The sequence below is a fragment of the Vulpes vulpes genome, chromosome 8 (genome assembly GCF_048418805.1).
Source record: "Vulpes vulpes isolate BD-2025 chromosome 8, VulVul3, whole genome shotgun sequence".
NCBI lineage: Eukaryota > Metazoa > Chordata > Mammalia > Carnivora > Canidae > Vulpes > Vulpes vulpes.
The window spans coordinates 92,735,421-92,759,993 of NC_132787.1; the positions used below are offsets into that span (position 1 = coordinate 92,735,421).

The 24,573-nt window shown below is 47.7% G+C and overlaps 1 protein-coding gene across 1 annotated transcript in view; it reads left to right on the forward strand.

The window, feature by feature from the left end:
- The window catches only part of ADCY3 (adenylate cyclase 3), an 81,389-nt gene that overhangs the window by 13,525 nt on the left and 43,291 nt on the right, over positions 1-24,573 (forward strand). Inside the window, exon 3 of the mRNA XM_072767541.1 lies at positions 24,262-24,411. Within this exon, the coding sequence (XP_072623642.1) occupies positions 24,262-24,411 (150 nt within the window). The remainder of the gene's footprint in view (positions 1-24,261; positions 24,412-24,573) is intronic.

Sequence of the window (24,573 nt, forward strand, 5' to 3'; positions counted from 1 at the left end):
ACACTCCATAAGTTAGAGCAGAAATGCAGGGGAGTGTTCTAGAGAGGATCCTGCCAGCTGTGAAAGGCCGGTTTTACAGAGGGACAGATGCTCTTGACTCATCTGGAATATTGATCGGTTCAGAGCACTTCAGGGCTGTCCTGTGCTCCTAGCCCTTCTGTTCAAGCCCCTTCCTTCCCAATCTTAGCATCTGTTCCTGGTTGTAGTTTTTGTAGAGAGGGATGCGCACCTGCCTCCTATTTATTCTCTCCAGCAGCCCGTCAGTACTTAAATTCAGCCATCTCGCTGCCTCCAGTTGTCTCAGCCAAATCACCTTACCTTTTCAAGAAGTGATGTGGGTTTTTAGATCTTACAGGATCCATGTGATATGGGTTTTTGGATCTTACAGGATCCGGGGCAGCTTTCTGCTTGCAAATGACATGCGGTGCCCAGGGATGCCTGTTCCTGTCTTCCAGACATTGTTACCCCTGCCTAAGAGCCTGCCCGTACTACCTGGCTTTGGGACTTATGTGCTAGAGGCGTCAATTCTTCTACAGCTCTTTAAGATTTGATGGAGAGGATGGTCTCTCTTGGAAAATTAAGGTCTCAAACCTTCATGAAACAATTATAATCTACATAAGTATTTGTTTTAATGTAGCTGCCTGGACAGCCCTGTGGAGACTGTTGGAATGTTCCCCTACCTGGCAGATTGTGCTGTTTAAGAGAGTAGGGAGAGGCAGAGGAACCCTTCCAAGGGACTATTCAGCTGGGGATTGCTGCTCATGGCTGGAGGGGGTGTTGACCAGCCTGGGCTGCCCATGGCCGTGACCCTCTGCAGCCTGCACACGCCTATGCTGTCTCCTTCATCCATTGCTTCTCTGCTCCCATAACCCTGCTGGAACGGCCAAGATGAGCATGATTTCCATGTTAACCAGTCTGACCCATCCCCTTCTTTGCCAGCCGTTCTTACAGGGATGCTGCATGTGGTATGACCTAGACTGTAGAATTTCATTTGTGTGTCTGTAGATGGGCATCTGTTGTTCATCTAGCTAGTATTTTATCTTTTCACCCAGCCAAACACCTATGGCTCTGGATATATGTTTACACAAGTTGCTGGGTGCTGGGTGCGACAGAGATGGATAACCTGGGGTCCTGCTTACAAGGGGTACCCAGCTTGGCTTATTTAATATAAAAGAATGGTCTGAATATGGGCATGGTGTCCCTCCATAAATATTTGTTGAATTTTTAAAAAGAATTTATTTATTCATGAGACACACACAGAGAAGCAGAGACACAGGCAGAGGGAGAAGCAGGTGCCACGCAGGGAGCCCAACACAGGACTCGATCCCGGGTCTCCAGGGTCAGGCCCTGGGCTGAAGGCGGCACTAAACCACTGAGCCACCTGGGCTGCCCTATTTGTTGAATGTTGATGCATGAGTTATTAGGTTGAATCACATAAAATCACCAATATCCAACCACTTTCAATCTGTTAAAAAAAAAACAGACCTTTCATATGGTTCAATCTAATATAGAAGTAACAAATGTGCCCATTATGGAAAGCCCAGAAAATGCTAAATCATATGGGAATATATTACCCATGATATCATCCCTCCAGGATGCCTACTGGTAACATTGGACCCCTTTTTATAGATTGATAGATTCGAAGATTGATTTTCCTCTATGTTGTGTGAAGTGCTTGTTCTAAGAAATGATTCGACCCAGGCAGGAGTTATAAAAAGTAACAATGAAAGCGCTCCCCTTCCCATAGGCAACCATTGCCAAGTGTTGCCTTTGGTGCACGTACTTCCCGGGAGCTTTCTATGAATTTGTATATTTATGTGAATATATGCACATTTAGGATTAAAGGATTATTTATGCGTTTATGCAGATCAGTGCTAACACCCGCACGCTCCTCTGTTAACTAGTTTCCCTCTCCAGGTGGTGATATACTTGCAGTCTGCAGCCCTTTCCTCCTTCAGGCAGGTGGGTCCACCCAAGGCTCACCTGGTGCCTCTTGGGGGCAGGGGTGGCTGCTCCTTTAGCTGAGGAAGAGCCAGGCTGGAGTGGCAAGCTGCTCCTGCCAGCCTCCATGTGACACAGCAAGAAGGACTCTAGCTGGGTCCCACTGAGCAGGAAGCGTGGGCACAGCCCCGCCAAGCAGGTGGATGGCGGAGGTGGCCGGGTGAGGGGTGGGCAGCAGCATCCTAGCCAGGAGTGAGGTGCTGCAATTAGTCCTGGCATCTGCTATGGGCTTTATTCACTGGGACACTCAGAGGCACCCGAATTAACACAGATCAACTTGTAGGGCAAAAGAAAAGGAGGGTGACAGTTTGTGCAGAAGGAGGCAGAGCCAGGAGGAGGGAAGCCAGGCTAGGAGCTGGATGCCCAGGGCTCTGTGCAGCTCAGGGAACCTGGGGCTTCTGCTGGAGAGTTGGGGCTTTGTAGTACCCACATTTCTGGCAAGTGCCGACCGTCTTTGTGTTGCTGATTTTGCCTGTCTCACCTTTGTTAGAGAATAGGAGTTGAGTTCAAATGCTAGCCTCTGTGAGTGCTGGGGTCATAGGCAAGCCATTTGCTGTCATGGGCTTTGGTTTGCTCTTCCCTTAGTGAGGAGAATAGAGGGGCATGTACCTGATGGATGAGAGCCAAACACAAGGCCAGACGCTGGGGTTCCAGGTTGGCCATTTTTATTTGTATATTTTTTATTGGAGTTTGATTTGCCACCATTTAGTATAACACCCAGTGCTCATCCCGTCAAGTGTCCCCCCCATGCCCATCACCCAGTCACCCCATCCCCCCACCCACCTCCCCTTCCACTACCCCTTGTTCGTTTCCCATATATGTTTGTCCTCTGATTGACTTACTTCACTCAGCATAATACCCTCCAGTTCCATCCACCTTGAAGCAAATGGTGAGTATTTGTCATTTCTAATGGCTGAGTAATACTCCATTGTATACATAGACCACATCTTCTTTATCTATTCATCTGCCATTTATCAGCTCTGTGATCTTGGTCAAGTTGCTTAGCCTGGGTCTGCGCCTTATGAAATCTCTGAATGAGTTGCCATGGGTAAAGCTCTTAGAACAATGCTTGCCTCATAGGTTTGCTGTGATGATGATGACGATGATGGCTGGCTGGGTTGTGGCAAGGAACCCATGAGACAATGAGTGAAAGTCCTTTGTAAACCACAAAGCCCTATTCAGATGCAAGTGTTACTGTATTTTTATCTGTAATGCTGTTAAGCTGTTAAACCAGAAAGCATGTATCCCTTTTGAGAGGTGCTAATTTTGCTTGTGTGGAATTTATGAATTGGGATGAGTTGAGGTCTGCATCTAAGAGGATCTTGTTCCTGCTGCCTTCTGCCCCCTACTTGGTGTGTTGCTTCTGCCAGGTGGGGATGGCCTTGGAGATATTACTGTTTCCAGAGAGAGAATGCTGAAGCTCAGAGGGGAAGTCACTTGTTCCTGGCCTGAGGACAGAGGGACTGTGTCCTAGTCCCTATCTGGCTCCCAAACCAGTGTTCTTGCACCCCCTCAAAGCAGGGAGCTGATGAACACTGTGGCACCTGTTTATGTAGTGAGGCAGGGCCCTGCAACGGATACAGGCAGCAGGAGATGGAGAGTCTGTTCACAAGTAATTTTGAATCTGAGGGGGAAGACCTAGACAGCTATTTGAGATGGCCTTGGCTGCAATCTTTAGTCAGTGGGGAGAACTGCTGTCCCAGGAGGGAGTGCAGAAGAAATATTTGAAGTAATAATGGTGGGGAAATGTCCAAAACCTATAAACCCATGGTTTAAGAAGCATGACATAATTCAGGCTCTGCTCCAGGTTCTTACATGGAGATGGGAGAGCTTCGGGGAGCTGTGGGCAGAGGGGGTAGGTGGGTATCGGGATATGGAGTGACAAGGGTGAGTGAGGGATTAGTGGGGTGTTATGAGGAATTTATTCAAGTGGAAGGTTATTGAGTCCGTGGTTGTGTGGGGAAAAGGACGTGAACCGAGAGATGGATGGAACGAAGGCAGGTGACCTCGTGTAAGCACATTTGAAGGGGATCGTCTGGCATTCTGTGCCTTGAAAGAGTTGCCAGTGTGAAACTAGGGTGGTCTCAGGCTTCAGATTTTTGCTGGTGAACTGCTCTTGGTTGCATGGTTGATCTTGCTTCCCCCCCCCCCCCCCCCCCCCCGCCCAATCTTGGGAATGGTTTGCTGCCCTGGAGACAGGGCTCCCTCCCCAGAGATCTGGAGCCAGGAGCTGTGTGGTTTCCTGGGCCATGATTGCCTGCCCTTGATCCCCTGGCTGTGTAAGAAGGAAGTCAGAAGCTGGTGTGGTTTTTTTCCCCCAACTCCTGAGAGGCCGTATTGAGAGAGGCTGATTTGAGAGTAAATACCCTGAGAGGTATTTCCTCTGGCTCAGAATAATTGACTTAATCTGCAATGTGGCTCATTTTTCCCTTTGGAAAAAGGAGAGATACAGCCTGACTCACTCCTTCATACGATACTGTTGCTCAACTTCTCCCCCAGGAAAGTCTCTCATAGGCATGTTTTGATATAATCATTGCTTTGCCTCCCATGACAGAGACAGCAGAGTACAGTGTCTTTCCTTCTCCTGGATGTGAGGCTGGGGCTCATCCCAAATTGACTGAAAGGATGTCCTCAAGTCCTCAAGGGGATACTATGACACACAAGACTTGTGAAAGTACAAAGAAAATGCCTCTTTCTGCCTGGATTAGGAGTGGGCTCATGGAGCAGGCATTACTGAGCTGGCCCATGGGGGGAAAATTGTACTGTGAGCCCTATATTGTTATGAGGCAGAAGCAAGTTTTGAGCAGTGGTCTAAAGGATAAACACTATATATATATATTATATACACCCATATATATGTTGTATATATAATACATGTGGGTATACACACATATATTATAATGTTATATATAACATATGTATATATATATTTAACAGATTTTTTGGAGAATTGGGTAAGATAGTAAGAAAACTGGCAGGTAATTTTGAATCTGAGGGGGAAGACCTAGACAGCTATTTGAGATGGCCTTGGCTGCAATCTTTAGTCCGTGGGGAGCACTGCAGTCCCAGGAGGGAGTACAGAAGAAATATTTAAAGTAATAATGGTGGGGAAATGTCCAAAACCTATAAATCCATGGTTTAAGAAGCATGGCATAATTCAGGTAAATACAAAACTAAAAGAGAATCACATAACACTGTAGCATAATCAAATTACTTGATACTAGTAATAAGGAGAAACTAATAACTAGAAAGAAAATGAAAAAAATGTGTTACATGGAAAGAAGAATGACAGCAAATGTCCAGTCAGAAATTATTCTAAGGCAGAAGACAATAGAACTGAAAGATAAAAATGATCAATCTAGAATTTTATATCCAACAAAAATATCCTTCAGAAAATGAAGGTGAAATACTTTTTTGATGGGGGTGCCTGGCTGGCTCAGTTGGAAGAGCATGTGATTTCTCGATCTCAGTGTCATGAATTCAAGTCCCACACTGGGGGTAGAAATTTTTTAAGTATTTTTAAAAAAGATTTTATTTATTCATGAAACACACACACACACACACACACACACACACACAGAGGCAGAGACACAGGCAGAGGGAAAAGCAGGCTCCATGCAGGGAGCCTGACGTGATCATGCCCTGGGCCGAAGGCAGGCGCCAAACTGCTGAGCCACCCAGGGATCCCCTAAAGTATTTTTTAAAAATATTTTTCAAGGGGCACCTTGGTGGCTCAGTGGTTGAGTGTTTGCCTTTGGCTCAGGTCATGATCTGGGGGTCCTTGGATCAAGTCCCACTTTTCTCCCTCTGCCTGTGTTTCTGCTTCTCTGTCTCTCATGAATAAATTTTTAAAGATTTATTTTAGAGACAGCACACACACGAGAGCATGCATGAGTAGGAGGAAGGGCAGAGGGAGAGAATCTTCAAGCAGACTCCCTGCTGAGTATGGAGCCTGCTTGGGGCTTGATCTCAGGACCCATGAAATCAAGAGTCAGACACTCAACTGAGTGAGCCACTGAGGCACCCCAATAAACTTTCTTTTATAGACAAATTATGAAATGTTCCTTTGTCCCTGGTAATATTAAATATTCCAAAGTCTAAATTGGTCCAGATGGTTGTTCAGTTTCTTCAAATGTTCTATATATTGACTAATTTGTCTATTTTACCAGTAACAGAGGAATGATGCAATCTTCAAATATCATGGGTTTGTCTTTTCTTCCTTTTAGTTCTGTCAACTTTTGCTTCATGTATTTTGAAGCTTTGTTATTAGGTGCATATGCATTTAGGATTACGATGAATATTTAGTGAATCACCTCCTATATCTTGAAAATCACAATATATTTGGAAATTAAACAGATACCTAAATAACCCATGGGTCAAGACAGAAATCACAAGAGACATTAGAAAATATGTTGAATTAAATGAAAATATACTGGGATGCCTATGTGGCTCAGTGGTTGAGTGTCCGCCTTTGACTCAGGGCGTGATCCTGGAGTTCCAGGATTGAGTCCCACATCAGACTTCCTGCATGGAGCCTACTTCTCCCTCTGCCTATGTATCTGCCTCTCTCTCTCTATGTCTCTTGTGAATAAATAAATAATCTTTAAAAAAGTAAATAAATGAAAATATGCCAAAATATGTGCAATGTAGGCAAAGTAGTACTAAGAGGGACATTTATAGTATTAAATGTTTATATTAATAAAGGTCTAAAATCAATTATGCTTCCACCAGAGTAAAAAGTAGAAAGTAATAATAAAGATAATTAAAGAAAAATCAGTGAATCCAAAGCTGGTTCTTTGAAATAGTTCAAATTGATAAATCTCTAGCTAGATCATCAGGGAAATTAGAGCAGAATCAAATTACAAATACCGGAAATGGAAATAGTCATAGATCCTACAGACATTAACAGGAAAATATAGGTTATCTATTATCTAACTACTATATGCCAACAAATTTGACAACTTAGACAAATTGAACAAATGACTTGAGAGATATAAACTACCAAAGTTGAGTAGTCCTATATCAATTACAGAACTTGAGCTTGAACTTAAAAACCTTCTCCGAAGAGAACTCCAGTTTCACCTGCCTTCAATGCTGAATTCCACAAAACAATTAAGAGTGAAATAATATCAGTTTTACACAAACTATGCCAGAAAATAGAACGGGAACATTTGCTTGCTCATTTTATGATATGAGGTCAGCATTCCCAGATATCAAAACCACAAAAAAGACATAGGAAAAAAAGAATAGGTAAATAGCTCTCATTGTGTGTGTGAATATCTTTAATAGAACATTAGCAAATAAAACCCAGCAGTGTGTAAAAAGGGTAAAACATAATGACCAGTTAGGGATTTTTGAAGGAATATAATGTTGTTTTGACATGTTAAAATTAATTGATATAATTTAACATATTAGACTTTTTAAAAAGGAAAATTCATGATGATTTCTATAAATACAGAAAAAGTACTTGATAAAATTCAACACCCATTTGTAGTAAAACGTCTTGGCAAACTAGGAATAAAAGAAAATTTCTTTGACCTGAGAAAAGGCATCTATGAAAAACCTACATCATATTTAATAGTGAAAATCTAAATCCTCCCCTCCTAAGCAGTTTTGGCTTCATGGGCAATGTGGCTTGTGCAGTCTTGAAATTCTGATGTTATCTTTGACCTTGTGTTTTGTAACTGAAGTCTACTGGGACAGTGGAACGTGCCCGTGTGCAGAGGAAGTATACACAATATGTGTGTTTTCCATTCCTTGCCTGGCCCATTTTCATGGAGTGTTTGCAGTGCTCCAATGGCATGAATCATAGTGTCTGGGAGTTCAGCAAGATGCAAAACAAGTACAAAGTAAATGTGTTATATCTACAGCTATGTGGAGATCCTGACAACCCTGAGAGGCCATGCTTTCTATTCAAATTAGAACTTCTAATGCAGAAAGAAGGGCTGTGGCATTCTTTTTTATTTTTTTTTATTTTTGTTTTTTGGCTGTGGCATTCTAGTAAACATGAGCATACAAGGAACCAACACCATGTCTTTATTACCCATGTTGCTTTCCTGTGTTAGCCAACCATTTAACACAGAAATTAATGGCATAGAAGGAAAAGGAAAGGTAGAAACCATAGTTCTTTTTCTTTTCAGGCCTTCATTAGTAAGCTAAGGTAAACCTTAGAATGTGTGCATATCAAGAAGTGAAATAAAAAGCTTAGTTTTGTACAATGTTTCCACTGTTTTGGTAAGAATGACATACATATATGCACATATAGACCTAAGATACTCATTGTTTCATTTTAGTGTTCTTCATACGTGTTAAATGCTCTTATATTTGCATTTAAAACTGGCATTGTACATTGTAAAGATAGATGGTAAAAATCCATGCTAATTACTTTGTTTTTAAAGATTTTATTTATTCATGAGAGGGGAGGAGAGAGGCAGAAACACAGGCAGAGGAAGAAGCAGGCTCCCTGCAGGGAGCCCAATGCAGGACTCAATCCCAGGACCCTGGGATCACACCGTGAGCCAAAGGCAGATGCTCAATTGCTGAGCTACCCAGGTGCCCCCATGCTAATAATTTTAAAATTTAACTTAGACCAGGGTTGAATAAAAAATAAAAATCACCATGACAAATCAAACACCACAGAGGACAGGGCAAAACCTTATATTTTAGTACCTTCATTGGCTCTTTTTTCCTGCTTTTTGAATAAGGGAACCTTCTTTTTCTCTTTGCAGTAGGCCTCTAAGTTATGGAGCTGTCTCTGTCCCTCAGGTCAAGAACAGGACAGGAAAGAAAGTTTGTTCTCATCGCTTCTTTCATGAGGTCCTAACCAGTGCAATAAAGCAAGAAAAAACAGTCCTACAAATAAGAAAGAAATGAAACTGTAGGTTTTCATGTGATATGATTATCTATGTAGAAAATCCTAAGGAATCCTCAAAAATCCTAGAAACGAACTTAACAAATTTGGAAGTTACATGATTAATATTAAAAGATCTATGGTAGTGTCTCAGTTAAGCATCCAACTCTTGATTTCAGCTCAGGTTGTGATCTTAGGATTGTTGAGTTGAGCCCCAATGTTGGGCTCTATGCTGGGTTATTGAGCCTTTTTCAGAGAAGGTTCTTTTGGGCAGCCCGGGTGGCTCAGCGGTTTAGTGCTGCCTTCAGTCCAGGGCCGGATCCTGGAGATCCGGGATGGAGTTCCACGTCGGGCTCCCTGCATGGAGCCTGCTTCTCCCTCTGCCTGTGTCTCTGCCTGCCCCCCCCCCCCCAGCCCCCTCTCTGTGTCTCTCATGAATAAATAAAATCTAAAAAAAAAAAAAATTCTCTCTCCCTTTGCTCTGCCCCCCCCCCCCCCCCCCCCCATCCTGCTCTCATGCTCTCTTTAAAAACAAAAACCTGTTTTTCTGTACTGGCAACAAACAATTGGAAACTGAAAAAAAAATCCATTTAAAGTAGCATCCAAAACCATGAAATACTTAAGTCTTCACACATCTTGTTAAATTTAGCTTTTTATAGTGAAAAATATAAAACCTTGCTGAAAGAAATTAAACCTAAATTAATGGAAAGAACACAGATAATAAGATGTCAATTCTCTCTAAATTGTTACAGGTTCAATTCAGTCCAAATAAAAGTCCCATCAGTTGTTTTTTTTTTTTTGTAGAAATTGATGATTAAAAATTTATATAGGGATGCTTCGGTGGCTCGGTGGTTGAGTGTCTGCCTTTGGCTCAGGACGTGATCCTGGAGTCCTGGGATCGAGTCCCGCATTGGGTTCCCTGCATGGAGCCTGCTTCTCCCTCTGCCTGTGTGTCTGTCTCTGTGTGTCTCATGAGTAAATAAATAAAATCTTTTAAAAAAATTATTTGGATACATAAATTAGAGAAAGAATTTAAGAAAGAGGACTTATATTACTACCTGATTATGTGATATAAAGTTACAGCAATCAAGACCAGTATAGTACTAACCTAAGCATAGAATCCAAATAAAGTTCAGAAATGTGCACATCTTTGATCAGTTAATATTCAATGAAAATGCCAAGTTAGTTCAATGGAAAAAATTATAATCTTTCAATAGATAATACTGGAATCATTAGATATCCATATGGGCAAAAATCATAATCTGTACCTTACCCCGCATATAAAAATTAAGTTGAAATAGATCATAGTAAGACTTCTACTATAGAACTTTCAGGAAAAAAAAAATCCTTGTGACCTTGGGTTGGGCAAAGATTTCTTGAATGGAGATAAGTATTAAAGCTGCTAACCTTATTTTCCATGGGAGGAAGTTGAAGAGGGAGGTTTTATGGGACCTAACAAATGATAGAATAGGAACTTCTCTGGCTCCAAAGCCATTGCTCAGGGAGGCCTGGGTGGCCCAGTTGGTTAAGCGCCTGCCTTCCACTCAGGTCATGATATCCTGGTCCTGGGATCAAGTCCCATGTCAGCCTCCCTTCTCAGTGGGGAGTCTGCTTCTCTTGAGCAGTTCAGGCAGATGGTTCCAGCAGCGTCTGGCCCTGCCATGAAGAGCCCTCCTGGTCAGAGAGGGTAAAGGGACAGGAGAGGGACTGAGCCCTCCAGCTGAGCAGTAGGGTCCCAGGGTCTGGCTGGCAGGCTGACTTGGGGAGAGCCAATGGGCCCTGGGAGAGGGTCACAATAGTGGGGAGACGCTGAAAGCTGTGTGTGGGGACAGCTTGAGTAAGCATCAAGGTGAACCTTCTAGGGCAAGCCTAAGGGCCATGAAGTTGCATTTATTTTTTCTTAAGTAGGCTCTGCACCCAGCGTGGAGCCCAACTCAGAGCTTGGACTCTCAATCCTGAGATCAGGACCTGAGCTGAGATCTAGAGTTTGGCACCTAACCGTTGGAGCCCCCCGGGCGCCCCATGAAGTTGTGTGTAGATACTAACATGCAGCAGGAAGATGATCCTTCACTCTAGTGGTTCCCGAGTGGAACAGGCTATGCTGGGATCCCCTGGGTGGGGAGGAGGGCTTTGCTCAGAATGCAGATTCTGGGTCCTTGCCGGCGGGTGGAGCCTGGGAGCAGAAGCGCACAAGGGCTTGGGAACCACTGATGCCCCTACCGGGCCCGGGGATGGAAAGCCGGGGATGGAAAGCCGTTAAAGGGGACTCAGGGGGCAGCCCCGGGGGCTCAGCGATTTAGCGCCACCTGCAGCCTGGGGTGTGATCCTGGAGACCCGGGATAGAGTCCTGCATCGGTCTCCCTGCATGGAGCCTGCTTCTCCCTCTGCCTGTGTCTCTGCCTCTCTTTCTCTGTGTCTATGAATAAATGGATAAAATCTTTAAAAAAAAAAAAATAAAGGGGGCTCAGGAAGCTGGAGAACTGGGAACAAAGTTCATTGCAGTGTCGGGAATTTACAACGTGCCTCGTCGTAATAGCTGACGTTCATCAAGCCTTTCTGTGCGGTCATCGGGGACCCACCACAGAGGATGCCACAGGAGCATGGTGCCCAGGGGTGAGCTGGGAGCGGCGGGGCAGCCACGGGGGCAGGGCTGGCAGCGCTGACTGACGACAGGCTTACATCCCGCACTCGGGCCGAGAGAGTCCAGCTCTGGACTCTCAGTGTGTCAAGAGCAGAAGGCTGGTAAGTGGGAAAACGAGGCAAAACCAATGGAAATAATTGACTTTATTTTTTAAGATTTTATTTATTCATGAGAGACACCGAGAGAGAGGCAGAGGGAGAAGCAGGCTCCATGCAGGGAGCCTGATGTGGGACTCGATCCCGGGATTCCAGGATCAGGCCCTGAGTTGAAGGTGGTGCTAAACCGCTGAGCCACCCGGGCTGCCCACAATGGAAATAATTTAAAAGTCAGGAACTTCTCGGGAAGCCAGGGGCTGGTTTTAGAACTTATGAAAGCCCAGAAAGCGTGTGTGCCCAGGATGGGAAGATCCCAGCCGGCGCTGTGGCAGTGGCCCATCTCTGAGGGAGCAGATGGATGATGGCTCTGGCAGGTGGGAATAGCATTTGAAGGCAAGAGGAGGGAAATGAGGTGGTTGCAGAGATCAGCCCGACAAGTGAGTCGTGTGGCATCATTTGTGAGGGATGGTCAGGTCGATGGCTATAGGCCCTTCGTGCCAGCAGCAGTTGTCCAGCAGAACCCCAGTGTCCAGTGGCTGGACCATGTGCATCAGCTGACACAGAACTGCTCAGAACTGATTGTAGTCCCCTTGTCAGCTGGACTCGCCCTTGTCCTGGAGGGAAGGCTCATCTGAGATGACAGTTCTGTGGGGACAACTCAAACCAGTTCCAGTTTATAATGGCAATGCATCCCCTATAAATGTTGGCACTGAACGATGTGGGACAGATGACTGGCTCGCACCGATGTCTGGGCAGGCAGGGCATCTTCCATTCCTGGTGGCCGTGACCCTCTGGTTCCCAATTCCTGCATTTCACAACACAAGAGCCAGAGAGCAGAAGGTGAGGCCATTGGATTCTGGGCCCACACCTTGTTTGAGGACCGTAGGAAGATTTCTCTTCCCAGCTGATCCTTTGAAAGATCTGGTGGGAGGCGAGGCATGTCCCATAGAAACAGAGAGGAGGTGCTTAGTGTACTCATGGACCAGGTACAGAGGCTCTGGGCTGGAGGTGCTGTTCACAGTGCAAGGAGGGAGTGCCCACGAGAGAGTCTGTCCTAAGGGGTCCCCAGGTCTGCTGATGGTCAGTGTGTTCCAAGTGAGTGGAACTTTCAAATATGCTCGTTGTCTTTATTTTCTCTTCACAAAGATTTATGATAGATTATAAGGCAAAAAAGGACAACAGAAATTGTCTTTTTGTTTTGTTTTGTTTTCCAGAAATTGTCTTAAATCCACAGCCCAGGCAGCCTCTGTGGCACAGGGATTTAGCGTCGCCTGCAGCCCAGGGCGTGATCCTGGAGACCCGGAATCAAGTCCCACGTCAGGTTCTCTGTGGAGCCTGCTTCTCCCTCTGCCTGTGTCTCTGCCTCTCTCTCTCTCTCTCTCTGTCTCTCATGAATAAATAAATAACATCTTTAAAAAAAATCCACAGCCCCCTCACCCCCCAAGATAACCACTGCTGACATTTTGGTATTTCTGCTCCTGCCCTATCTTGTTCTGTAAAAAAAAAAAATGAGATGAGAACATAGCTGCGTATTTAGATCTTTTCTTCTCTTAATTTATCTTGCAGATATTTCCTCTTCAAGAGAAGTAGGGGAGAGAGTGATTGCTCAGAGGTGGGGCTGTCAAGGCTCTGTGGAGGAGGCAGGGCTTAGCTAGATTTTAAGAGAAGGGTGAAAGGGGGTAGGGTATATGGAGGGCATTTCAGATGGGGCGCTTCTCATATTGCGGGACGTAGGACTGTGTTTGCTGTGTTGGAAGCCTCAGGGTCATAGCTATGGAGGTGACATTTCCTTTCCTCCGTCACCCTGTATTCATTACTTGTATGGGCCTGGTGTTTGTTGAGTGCTGGGGATGGGGTGGTGATCAGAATAGATTTTGTCTCTGCCCTAGTGGCGCATGTAATATAATGGACAGACACATCTGTTTTACTCAAAGGCAAACATTTAAAAACGTTTAAAGGTAGTAATACAAAGAGGGGTTTTTATGGACTAGAATGCCAGGTCCACATGCCCTAGCAAGGTAATATGTGAGGCTTCCTCCCAGGTACCTCAGAGGGAAAGTTTGAGAGCTCTGGAAGTATGGACCACAGCCCGTGCTGAGACCAGACATGCCTGCTGGGTCTCGGCTTGGCTAAAGCAGATGCGCTACATCAGGGACTTGGGTCAAGGGGGAATACTTAGAAAAATTCATTGAGGCCAAAGTGTGTAGGACTTTGAGTGCCAGAATGAGGATTTTGAATTTTTACCTTTTAGACGATTGGAAGCCATTGATGTGTTTTGAGCAGGTGGTAGCGCTTGCAAAAAGACAAATTTGGAAGATTAATGTGATACCAGGGGGGTGGATGGGCAGGACCAGAGAGGGACCAGAGAAAAGTCTGTGCCCAGTCCTGTGGGAGGGGTGAGGCTTTGGCCAAGAAGTAGGGGGAGGAATGACAAGGAAGGAAGACCAGAGAGACCAGCAGGGATGAATGACCCACTGGAGGTACACAGAGGACCACTGGCTTGATAGGGAGAATGGGCTGGTGCTGGTTCAGGGAAGGGCAGTAGGAGGTGTGTTTTTTGGGGATGAGAGGTGAATATTAGGGAAAGAGACTCAGTGGACAGAAGACAAATAGGTGACAGGCACAGGGAGGTGATATGAACCGGTTATGTATGTTTGTTTATTAATTAAAGATTTTATTTATTCGTGAGAGACAGAGACAGAGGCAAAGGGAGAAGCAGGCTCCCTGTGGGGAGCCTGATGTGGGACTCGATCCCAGGATCCTGGATCACGACCTGAGCCTAATGCAACTGCTCAACCACTGAGCCACCCAGGTACCCCTGGTCATGTATGTTTAGAGTTTGGTTTACAGAACCAGGAGTGGAAGGATCTTGGCTTTACTTTCATACTTATTACATCACCTAGAACAGTGATTTGCAGAAGAGCCTCACCTAGTAGAGAGTGTGCAATTCAGACTCCTGGGCCTCAGCAGGCAGGTGGGACCCAGGAGTCTCCCATTCTTTTCCTCATCCCCTGGAGACACCAGTGCACTTGGCTCAGGAGCATGGAGCTAGAGAAACAGCAACTAGGGAGTAAGCCCTGAGGGGGTCAGTTGGAACCAGTGACTTCAGAAAGCCATCCCGGATGTCCCTGGACAGGCTCTGAGGGGCTGTGGGGAAGGACCCCTGGACAAGGCCTAAGAAGCCTGGTGGGAGAAAGGGAGTGGAGTCCCCAGGGAGGAGTGATGGCTGCAGCTTGAGAGTTGCAAAAAGTCTTACTCTCAAGATCTGAGTCATTCTGAATTTAGAGGAAGTTCTGGGATCCTAAACTTGCTCTGTTCCATGGGCACGTACGTAAGGGCTTTGATGGTTTTGTGTGATGGGCGAGCTCCCTTCACATTTCCACATGCCAGGTTTATCTGCCGATTATATTTCTGGAACCCTAAAACTCTTCTGTCTCCAGATTATGTGCTCCTCTTCCTCCGGGGTAGTACGTTTGTTCTTGAATTCATTCAAAGACAGTTCTGGAAAAGTCAGGACCCGTGCATTAACTGCAACTGGTATTGCTTGCAGATAACAAGATTGGAGCAGGCAGCGCGGTACCCTGTGTTACTCTGATGAGGATGCAGTTAATTATTTTGTGCCTTTTTTTTTTTTTTAACATTGGTCATCAGAAATTGGTTTAAATTTTCTTTACCATCCAGAATCTGCATGTTAAAATGTCTGTAAAAGCTCAGTGTTGTGTGTGTGCAGGCCCTCAACCAAGTGTGCCAGTCCCACTTTTGCTCCCTTGGAGGGCCCTTTGCTGGCCTACCCTTCTCTCCATCAGGATTGGTCTGTGCTCCCTCTCTTCATCCCTGCCAGAGTTGTGCTCTTGATGTCATTTTTTTACCATCGAGGACCCAGCATGGGGCCCCACGGCTTGCCAAGACATCAGTGGGGTTGAGTTTTTTAAAACAGGATCCAAAGCCAAACATGACTAAATGTTTTAAAATAGAGTCCTTTAAATAAAATTAGACTTATTTGGCCAGGAGAAAAAAAACAGAGTGACCAAGTACTGGGGTCTCCTCAGTGAGAGAAGACATAGAATGCTGTGACCAGATGTTTTTTGGCTCTAGTGAAGACCCTGGGGGAGAGCCGGGAGCTTTTGATTAGTTCTGTGGCTCTTAAGCATCTGGGTTTAAAACGGATCCTTTTGAGAATCTGGTAAGAGCAATGGATTTGCTCCCCCAGGAAAGGGTGACACCTAATTTGCCCCTAATTTTATGGCGTCCCTGACTCTCCATCCTAGTCCCCAGACCTCAAGGGAATAATCCCTGGGTCAGTGTAAAATGTTAGATGTGGGGTATTTATTCCTGTGTTTCCTCCTCCAGAGACCGGATGACCTTCTCTGGTCTCAGTCGTCCCTCGCCCAGTGATGTGAGGCCTTCTTTCCATCGTGGGTGGGTTTATCAAGATATTGTGTCCTTACTTTCAGGGAGGTTTTCCTCTTAGCCCCAAGGCCTATGATTGGCCTAAAAATCTGCTCACTTACATCTTTGTCCTCAGAGTTCATTATTGGTCAGTAAGGAAGCTTAGGAAAGTTTCATGTGAATACTCAGAGATCAGAAGGGAAGAAGGCATTGTTTTAGGCAAGGTTTCCCGACCTTGGATCTATTGATGTTTGAGGCTAGGTAATTACTCATTGTGGGGACTGCTCTGTGCGTTGTAGGATGTTCGGAAGCATCCCTGGCCTCTATTGGAGGCACCTGGGTGGCTCAGTGCTTGAGTGTCTGCCTTTGGCTCAGGTCTTGATCCCGGGGTCCAGCATCAGGCTCCCTATCTCTGTGTCTCTCTTTCTCTGTGTCTCTCGTGAATAAATAAATAAAGTCCTAGAAAGAAGCATCCCTGGCCTCTACTTGGTAGATCCCAGGAGCACCCTCTCTCCTAGTCACAACTATCAAAAATGTCCCCAGACATACTGCTGCATGGCTCCCAGGAGGCCAGAGCACCCCTACCCCCACCCTTACCCCCACTCCTGGTCGAGAACCACTGCTCTAGCCTTTCTCTAGCTTGATTTTGACACTCTCATTAAGGGAGATACCTCCATGGAGAATGAACTCTTCCTTGGCTTTCCCTCTCTTGCCATTCATGCAGCTCATTAGCTGGTGCTCTGTGCCAGCCCCAGAGGTGTGAGACACCCCCTGCTGTTGGGGGCTTACTGTGTCTTGGGTGGGGGTGGCCTGTGAAAAAGAGGCCTGTGACCCAGGGCCTCTGCAGTATTTTCTCCATCCAGGTTGCACTTTCTTCTGAGTTTTCCTGTGGCTGGGTCTTTTTTGGCATTCATACCTCCACTTAAATGATCCTGCTTCAGGGACGCCTGTCCCAACCACCTGCATCAGCCAGCTGTTTTCACCTGATGCAGCATACCAACCCAAAGCTCGGTGACCTGCAAGTACCCGTTTCTCACATGCACATCCACGGCTTGGCTCGGGTGTAGCTGATCCAGGCTGGGTGCAGCTGGGTTTGGCTCCAGACTGTAGCTTGGGTTTTGTGGGGCTCCACAAGTCTTTCTTCTTCTTTTTTTTAATATTTTATTTATTTATTCATGAGACACAGAGAGAGAGAGACACATACACAGACAGAGGGAGAAGCAGGCTCCATGCAGGGAGCCCGACGTGGGACTCGATCTCGGGTCTCCAGGATCACGCCCTGGGCTGAAGGCAGGTGCTAAACCAGTGAGCCACCCAGGCTGCCCTCCTCAAGTCTTTCAATGTGCTGGGCCAGTGTGCTTCTCGGTGTTCTCAGGGCAACAGCAGAAGCACAGGACGATATGTGGATGTATCTCAGACATTTGCTGAGACATTTGCTCAGACATTTGTGTGCAAGACATCCATTTGGGTTGGAGCAGATCCCGTGGTCAGAGTCCGCCCAGGGAAGAGTTTTCGTGAGGCAGTGGCAAGGGTGTGGCTGTAGGAAGCTTGTACAGGGGAGGGAAGGATGGGGGCCAGCAGTCGCCCTCACCTGATCTAAAGCAGCTACCCTATCATTTTTATTCTCTGGGGAGCTCTGATACTCTTCTTGTTGAATTATGTTTCTTTGTATCTACTGTTACCAGTATATCAGCTCCTGATAGCAGGGACTTTTTCTGCCATATTCACTGCTGCATGCCTAGTACCTCTCTGGCACAGGATGGGCATTCACTAAATCTTTGAATGAATGAATAGTTCTCTTTGGGGAAAAAGGGGTGGTGATGTTGGAGCTGGGTCTTGGAATTTTAACAATAACTGTCATTTACTGGGGATGACTAAGGCCAGGTATGTCCTGGGTTACATGGGAGGATCATCATGTGTGGCCCTCCACAGGCAGAGCAGAGGCAGGATGTTCTGGTTAGAGCCATGGAGCCCTGAAATAGCACATCTTGTTAGAGGATTGGAGAGAGGCACAGTGTGGCTGGAGTGAGGGGAACTCAATAGGCAGCTGACAGGTAGAAGAAATGAGTGACTCTAGAGCCTAGTTGTCAGGACTGCCATGTTCCATACTTGTAGGGGAGCCATCAGGTCAGAGTCTGCAGAGTGGTGCCCCTGGGATTATGCAGTGCACAATCTGAGAAGCCATTCTGGCAACCCAGCAGATCATGAGGGACCTCATATAACAAGTCAAGTTGGCTGAATGACTATTCTGGAAGTCGTCTTTGTTTTGGAAGAAGGTGGACATTGAATGTCTTTTAGCAGAGCCATGACCAAGCTATAAAATGAGTTGGAAACTTCTGGAAGGTCCTCTTGTTTTGTTGGAAACTTCCCAGCTTGGAAGGACAAGCTTAGCATTATTCCGAGGCTCGAACCTTGAATTGTGCTGAGTAGGGTTGTATTTACTGGAGACCCCAGACCTCTCTCGGCACGTTGATTCTAGAGTTTGCTGCGGGGTAGCATGAGAAAGCCCCCCCACTGTCTGCAGATCTCCCCACCTGTGTAGATGCTTCAGGTCTTTACTGGCTTCTGTGCTGCCTATGGGGCCCCCCAGTGCCTTGGATTTCACTTTAGCTTCATCACAACTCAGCTAAGTAACATAGGGACAACCCAGGACTCGTGCTTGGGTGGCGTGCTTGCTAGTTGGGGGCGAGGGCCGCAGTGGACCTGCCCCAAGGCTAACAGGTCTGGTCAGGCTGGCTTCTGATAATTCAGTCCCCTTGTTTGGGGGCAGGTTTTTTTTTTTATTTTTTTAAAAGATTTTATTTATTTATTCATGAGAGACAGGGACACAGGCAGAGGGAGAAGCAGACTCCATGCAGGGAGCCCGACGCGGGACTCGATCCCAGGACTCCAGGATCACACCCTGGGCTGAAGGCGGCACTAAACCGCTGAGCCACCTGGGCTGCTCTGGGGGCAGGTTTTTATTAATATCTTGAAACTTGAACTCTGTGCTTGTAGGCGGGAGAAAGTTGAAAGAGATCTGAGCTCCAGTGTCAGCGCCGCCAGGAGACCACAGCCTTGTGGCCTCATTTCCCTGGACTTCAGATCTCTTCCACAGAATGAGAATAAGAGCTTTACTTGTTGTGACAAATAAGGATAGTGAACGTGAAGGCTCTGATGGAATGCTGTTGTTACAGTACAGTCATTAGGCCCTAATTTCCCAAAGTCACTCAGCATGTTTTGTGGCAAGCCCTGTACCAGGTAGTGTGTGTAACCTGTCTTTGGATCTTACTGGAACAGCCTTCAGGGTTATTGTGGGGATGAAGACATCACGTCTCAGAGGGGAAATGACTTGTTCCAGGCCACACAGCCCAACTTCTCTCTGCCACTCATTCATCCAGCAGGCGTTGGCCGTCCCGGGTGCTGGGGAATAGGCAGAGAAACAGAACCAAAGCCCTGTCCCTTGGGAGCTTTATCTCTAGTAAAGGAAACAGAGTAAACAGACAAATAAGAAAAGGGTGAGGGAATGCTAAGTGCAGATGCTTCTCTGCAGGGCCTTAAACAGGAAAACATTATAGAGAGTGAGGGGGGTAGTCAGGAGGGCCTCTTGGAGGGGACATATCAGCAGGGACCTGATGAGGAGGACCTGACTGATGAGGAGGGCCTGCAGTGAGTGTGGCTCTGGAGGGGGCGCTCCTGGGCACTGTGTGGGGGCCACTCCAGGCTCTGGCCTGGGTTGGGGGAGCTGGTTGCCTGCAGAGGTGCCTGGTCCCTTCCCTTGCTCCGTCCTGCCCCACAGCTCCTGGGAGACCTTTTTTTTCCCCAAAAAAACATTCTAAGTTATTGTTAATGTACAGAGGCTCCAATATGGTCTTCCCTGACAGCAGAGCATCATGAGGTCTCCGAGGGCAGCTGACAAGGAGGTTGATTCGCCAGAGTGGCTTTCTTTCCCTGGGTTTCTTCTCCCCAGTTCTGGAATGTTCTGGAATCTCCAGGCTGGAACGAGCCTATGGGGAGGGATCAGCCTAGGCAGCAGAGGCACCAGCCCTCCTCCGATGGGATAACTTCTTTTTTAAAGCCCTGCTCATAGCAGCCTGTCTGTGTCCCCGTGGACTGTTAGAAATGTGCAGGATATTGTGATTCATCAAATTCCAAGGGGAAGGATTTTGTAAAGGAATTTTCTCACGGCTGTGTTTCTGAGCTGGGGTATTACAGACGCTTCATCCGGCTGTCATGGGTTAGATGAAGCTGTAGTCTGAGTGTTTACCCACTTGGGAGATTCATTCATTGATTCTCATTATTTAAAAAATCTCGTGTTTAGAAAAAAAAATTCTTTTGCAAAAAAAAAAAAGTATTTTGCAATGAGACTGCTGCTCGGTCTCTTTCACTGGGGAAAGGGGGCCACTGGGGTAAGAAGAGGTGACCTTGATGGTACCCCAGAGCAGGGCTTCTCAGGCTTGTTGTACAAGGGAGTCACCCTTAGACTAAGCCTGGTGTGTGTGTGTGGGGGGCAATGGGGTGCTCAGTGACCGCAGCGCAGAGCCGGGCCATGCGTCAGGGCTCCTGCTCGCTTTTGCAGCTGCTGGGCTGGGTGCCTCTTCCCTGTCTGCTCACGGGGTCAGGTGTCATATGAACCCCTGCCCCTGCCCCCCCCCCACCAGGCATTACTGACAGTGACAGGAAAGGCCCCCCTGGCCGTGCTGCCATGCTCTCATGGTCGCTGAGTGCTTTGTCTCGAGGCCCACCTCTTCCCGAAGCTCTGTGACACCTCCCTGATCCAGTGCGGCCCGCCCAGCCTCTGCTTGTACCTCGGCCTTGTCCCCTGGATATCCCCGCAGTGGACTGTCGTCCCTCCTGCTGTCTTGGCCTGTACAGTCCCCAGCAAAGTGACTGAACCTCATGCCTCTGTCCTTAGGCTGGAGTGGGGTGCAGTGGGAAAGGTTGGGGTGCAGCGGATGGGATATTAATCAGAGGGCTGGGTCCTAGGGCGGTCATGAGGTCCTCCCAAACCTGGGAGGTCAGGTTTGGTTTCTGGTCTGCTCATCTGCTGACCACAGGCTGCAGGGGTCTGGGGTGAGCAGCGAGTTGTGACGTGGTTACACTACACTAAAGGTGGGTCTGGGGAGCATGGGGGCAGCAGGGGGGCAGCTGAGAGGAGAAGAGAGGCAGAGTAGGGCTCTTGGGCAGGGGGAGGGGCCCTCCAGGTGGGCCAGGTGTAGCTGGGGGAGGTTTGCCCAGCGGTGGGTGCAGGGAAGGCAGCCCTGGAAGAAGAGAGGAGTCCTGAAAAGGAGATCCTCCCCCCTTATCCTGGGGTGGGAGCACCAGAAACTTAATCTAAGGCAGCAGAGCTGAAGGCTCGGCCTGGAGGCACCTACTTGTCACGGTCCCACGAGAAGCACTTTTCAGACTCACCAGGTTTTCCCTGGCTCTGCAATTCTTAACCTATAGCGGGAAGCAGAACCAATCGGTGTGTTTTAGAGAAACAGCAACCTCCCTGCTCACCCCGTCATGTCCTCCCTGGGCCTCCCCCCATCAGCGGTGGCTCTGGGGGCAGGGACAACATCTCAGTCACCGTGGACGGCTCCGTGCCAGCTCCGTGCTGTGGAAGGAGCAAAACCCATTTTTTTTACATTGATATTGAGCACATCCGTTCTGCTAAGCGAGACACATTTATAGTGGTAAACGCGGAATGGGAAATGTCTGAATTTTAAGAGCTTAGAGACAGTGACCGCTGTTATGTATGCGACCTGTGCACCCCTGTAGATGTACTACTTTATTTCAGATTAAAAATGTGAACAGCTCCCACAAGAGTGCCTTAGGACTGGTATCTTTTTTTTTTCCCCCAAGATTTTATTTATTTATTCGTGAGAGACACAGAGGCAGAGACACAGGCAGAGGGAGAAGCAGGCTCCCTGCAGAGCCTGATGCAGGACTCGGTCCCAGACCCTGAGCCAAAGGCAGATGCTCAACCACTGAGCCACCCAGGCGTCCCAACCTGATTCCTATTATATTGTTTGGATAATAGTCTTTGGTGGGGGTTGGTTTGAAGCTTTCCCGCAATAGTTGCTGTCTGAAGAGCAGGTGTGGTTTCTTAGGCGGGCACCTTGATGAGTGATGACAGCAGTCCTTCCTGACACAGCCTCAGCCCTGTACACCTTACGGTCTGTTCTCTCCACCCTGTGAGGTGGCCAGACAGGGCAAGGAGACCCCTGAGCATGCAGCTTTGTCCCTGGCCCAGTGCAGCAGCCCAGACTGGCTGTAGGCAGCTTGCCTTGTCTGGAGCCTCTGGTTCGAAGTTGTAGATACTAGTAGATATGGGCCTAGATGTGTGGTTCCTCTATTTGCAGCTTGCTCCCTTGACCTCTAGGACCCATAGCCTGGTAAGACCGGAGACCCTTGGCCTTGGTGACTGCTGTATCTGGACCCTGCATGGGCTTTAGTAAAGTGCTACTGCCCAGTGAGGATGCATGAGGTACAGCCTGACCGTGTTGACTTCCTATACGGTGAAATTGGGGCCTAAGCAGATTTCCAAGGCTATACAGCCCCCAAAGGGAGGTGGCCTTTGGGTTGGCTTGGACCTTGGGCCAGACTGGCTTTCAGACCCAGCATGGTCTGTGTGATTTGCTTCGATTCAACATAAATTGGCAGCTCTTTGGACTATCAGGTATTTAATAAGTGGCCTGAGGCCATACTGATACTGACCGGTCAGGTGGGAATGGCCTGTCATGGCCAAGCAGAAGTGTAAGAGATGTCCCAGAGGATTTTGAAATTGCCCATTTGCTGTATGATGTAGGCAATCGGGGCTGCCCAAACCCAAGAACACAATGAGATGTTAGTTGCTGGAACTAGCCATCAAAGGAGCTTGTGAAATCTGCATCTGGTGACTTGGTGACCAGTATCAAGACACCCCTCACCCTCACCTACTAACAAATTTGTTATTCAGTGGCTGAGTGCCCGGGCCTGTAGGAACTTTCTGCCAGAGGTGGTGGGTCCCCAGGGTTGGCATCGACCAGCCCTGATGAAACAGAAACAGAGAGGCATGTGGTATAACCAGGAGTCCCAGAAAATTCATGTCAGAGTTAATTAATCTCTCTTATTGTTTATTAAACCATCTTGTTCAAAAATCTAAAATTGACTTCCCCACATCTTTCACCTATTCAGAAAACATTCTACTTTGCTAGGAGAACATTTTCTTTCCATAAGGCCAGAAATGCACTTCTGCCTCCCTACCCACATCTCAGCTACCAACTTTTGCCTGAGAAGAGGAGGTCCCCGGCAGGACTTCAGGGACCCAGGTGGGGAAGAAGGGCATGAGCTGGCCTTGGGGAAGGGGGTTGGGACAGACCTGGAAATGGGCTCCTGGCAGGAGAGAAGTGGGAGGAGCTAGAACTGAGTCCGCCCCACATGGGTCAAAGGCTATGGCCATTAGCAACAAGCACCAGGAAATTGGATGTGGTTTGGATGTTCAGGTCCATATCGAAGGTTACCTGTGGCAGGAGACAGTTGGGTCTGCAGTCCCAGCAGCCTGTGGAAGCGGACTGAGGACCACAGACACCTAGGAGAGCCTGCGAGTATCAAGGATGGAGGAGCAGACTCTCAGTGCCCAAGAAGGCCTTTGTGCCAACATTCTGAGCTTGCAGAACAGATGTGTGGCCCCACAGCTGCCCTTTCCCCTTCCTGTAGCTTCCTCAGGGGACCTGGACCACCAGTCCTGGCAAGTGAGGTTGGCTGAGAGGATGTACGTGAATCCCAGACCCCTATATACCTGTGGCACCCCATGTGAGGTAGCGTGATGACTGTGAGTTAGTCCTGGACTGCTTCACATCTCCTATGATATTCCATACAACCTGCAGCTTTTAGGATTATACACTCCTGGCTAGTGATCTGGGTTTTGAACACTCCCCTGCCGCGCTAATCAGCACAGCACCTAAGGGCACCTAATAAGTCCTCAGTAAGTGGTGGTTGAACGAGTGAGTGAGTGAGTGAATGAATGAATGAATGAATGAATGAATTGGGTAGTAGAGGGACTGCCCAGGCCCCACAGGTGGGCAGGATTGGCCAGGTTAGCTATGATGTGAAGCAGGAGGGGAGAACAGCCCCTCCACCAGCCTCTCAGACCTGGGCTTCACCTGTCCATGGCAAGTGAGACCTAAGTACCTCACTGAGGTCAGACGCTCTCTGGGGTACCCCCTGGACACTGAGTGGTTAGGGGTTTGCTTTTCGTTACCACCTGCCCCCCCTTCTCCATCCCTCCTCCTGAGCAGGCTCCTTCATCATTGTCCTTTTCTCTTCTTCTCGGGGCACAGATCCTAGCCAACGTCTTCCTCTACCTGTGCGCCATCGTCGTGGGCATCATGTCCTACTACATGGCTGACCGCAAGCACCGAAAAGCCTTCCTGGAGGCCCGCCAGTCACTGGAGGTGAAGATGAATCTGGAGGAGCAGAGCCAGCAGCAGGTATGGTTCAGGCCTCCAGAGGCCCCTCCAGGGTGGCCTTGGAGCAGTCTGGAAGGGGGTGGGCCTGGTGCCGTGGCCCCCAGTGCTCCATGGGGCTTGCAGTTCACCTGCCAGGGTCAGGTGGGCCGCCTCCTGCCCTCAGAGGGCTCCTCCTGACTTCAA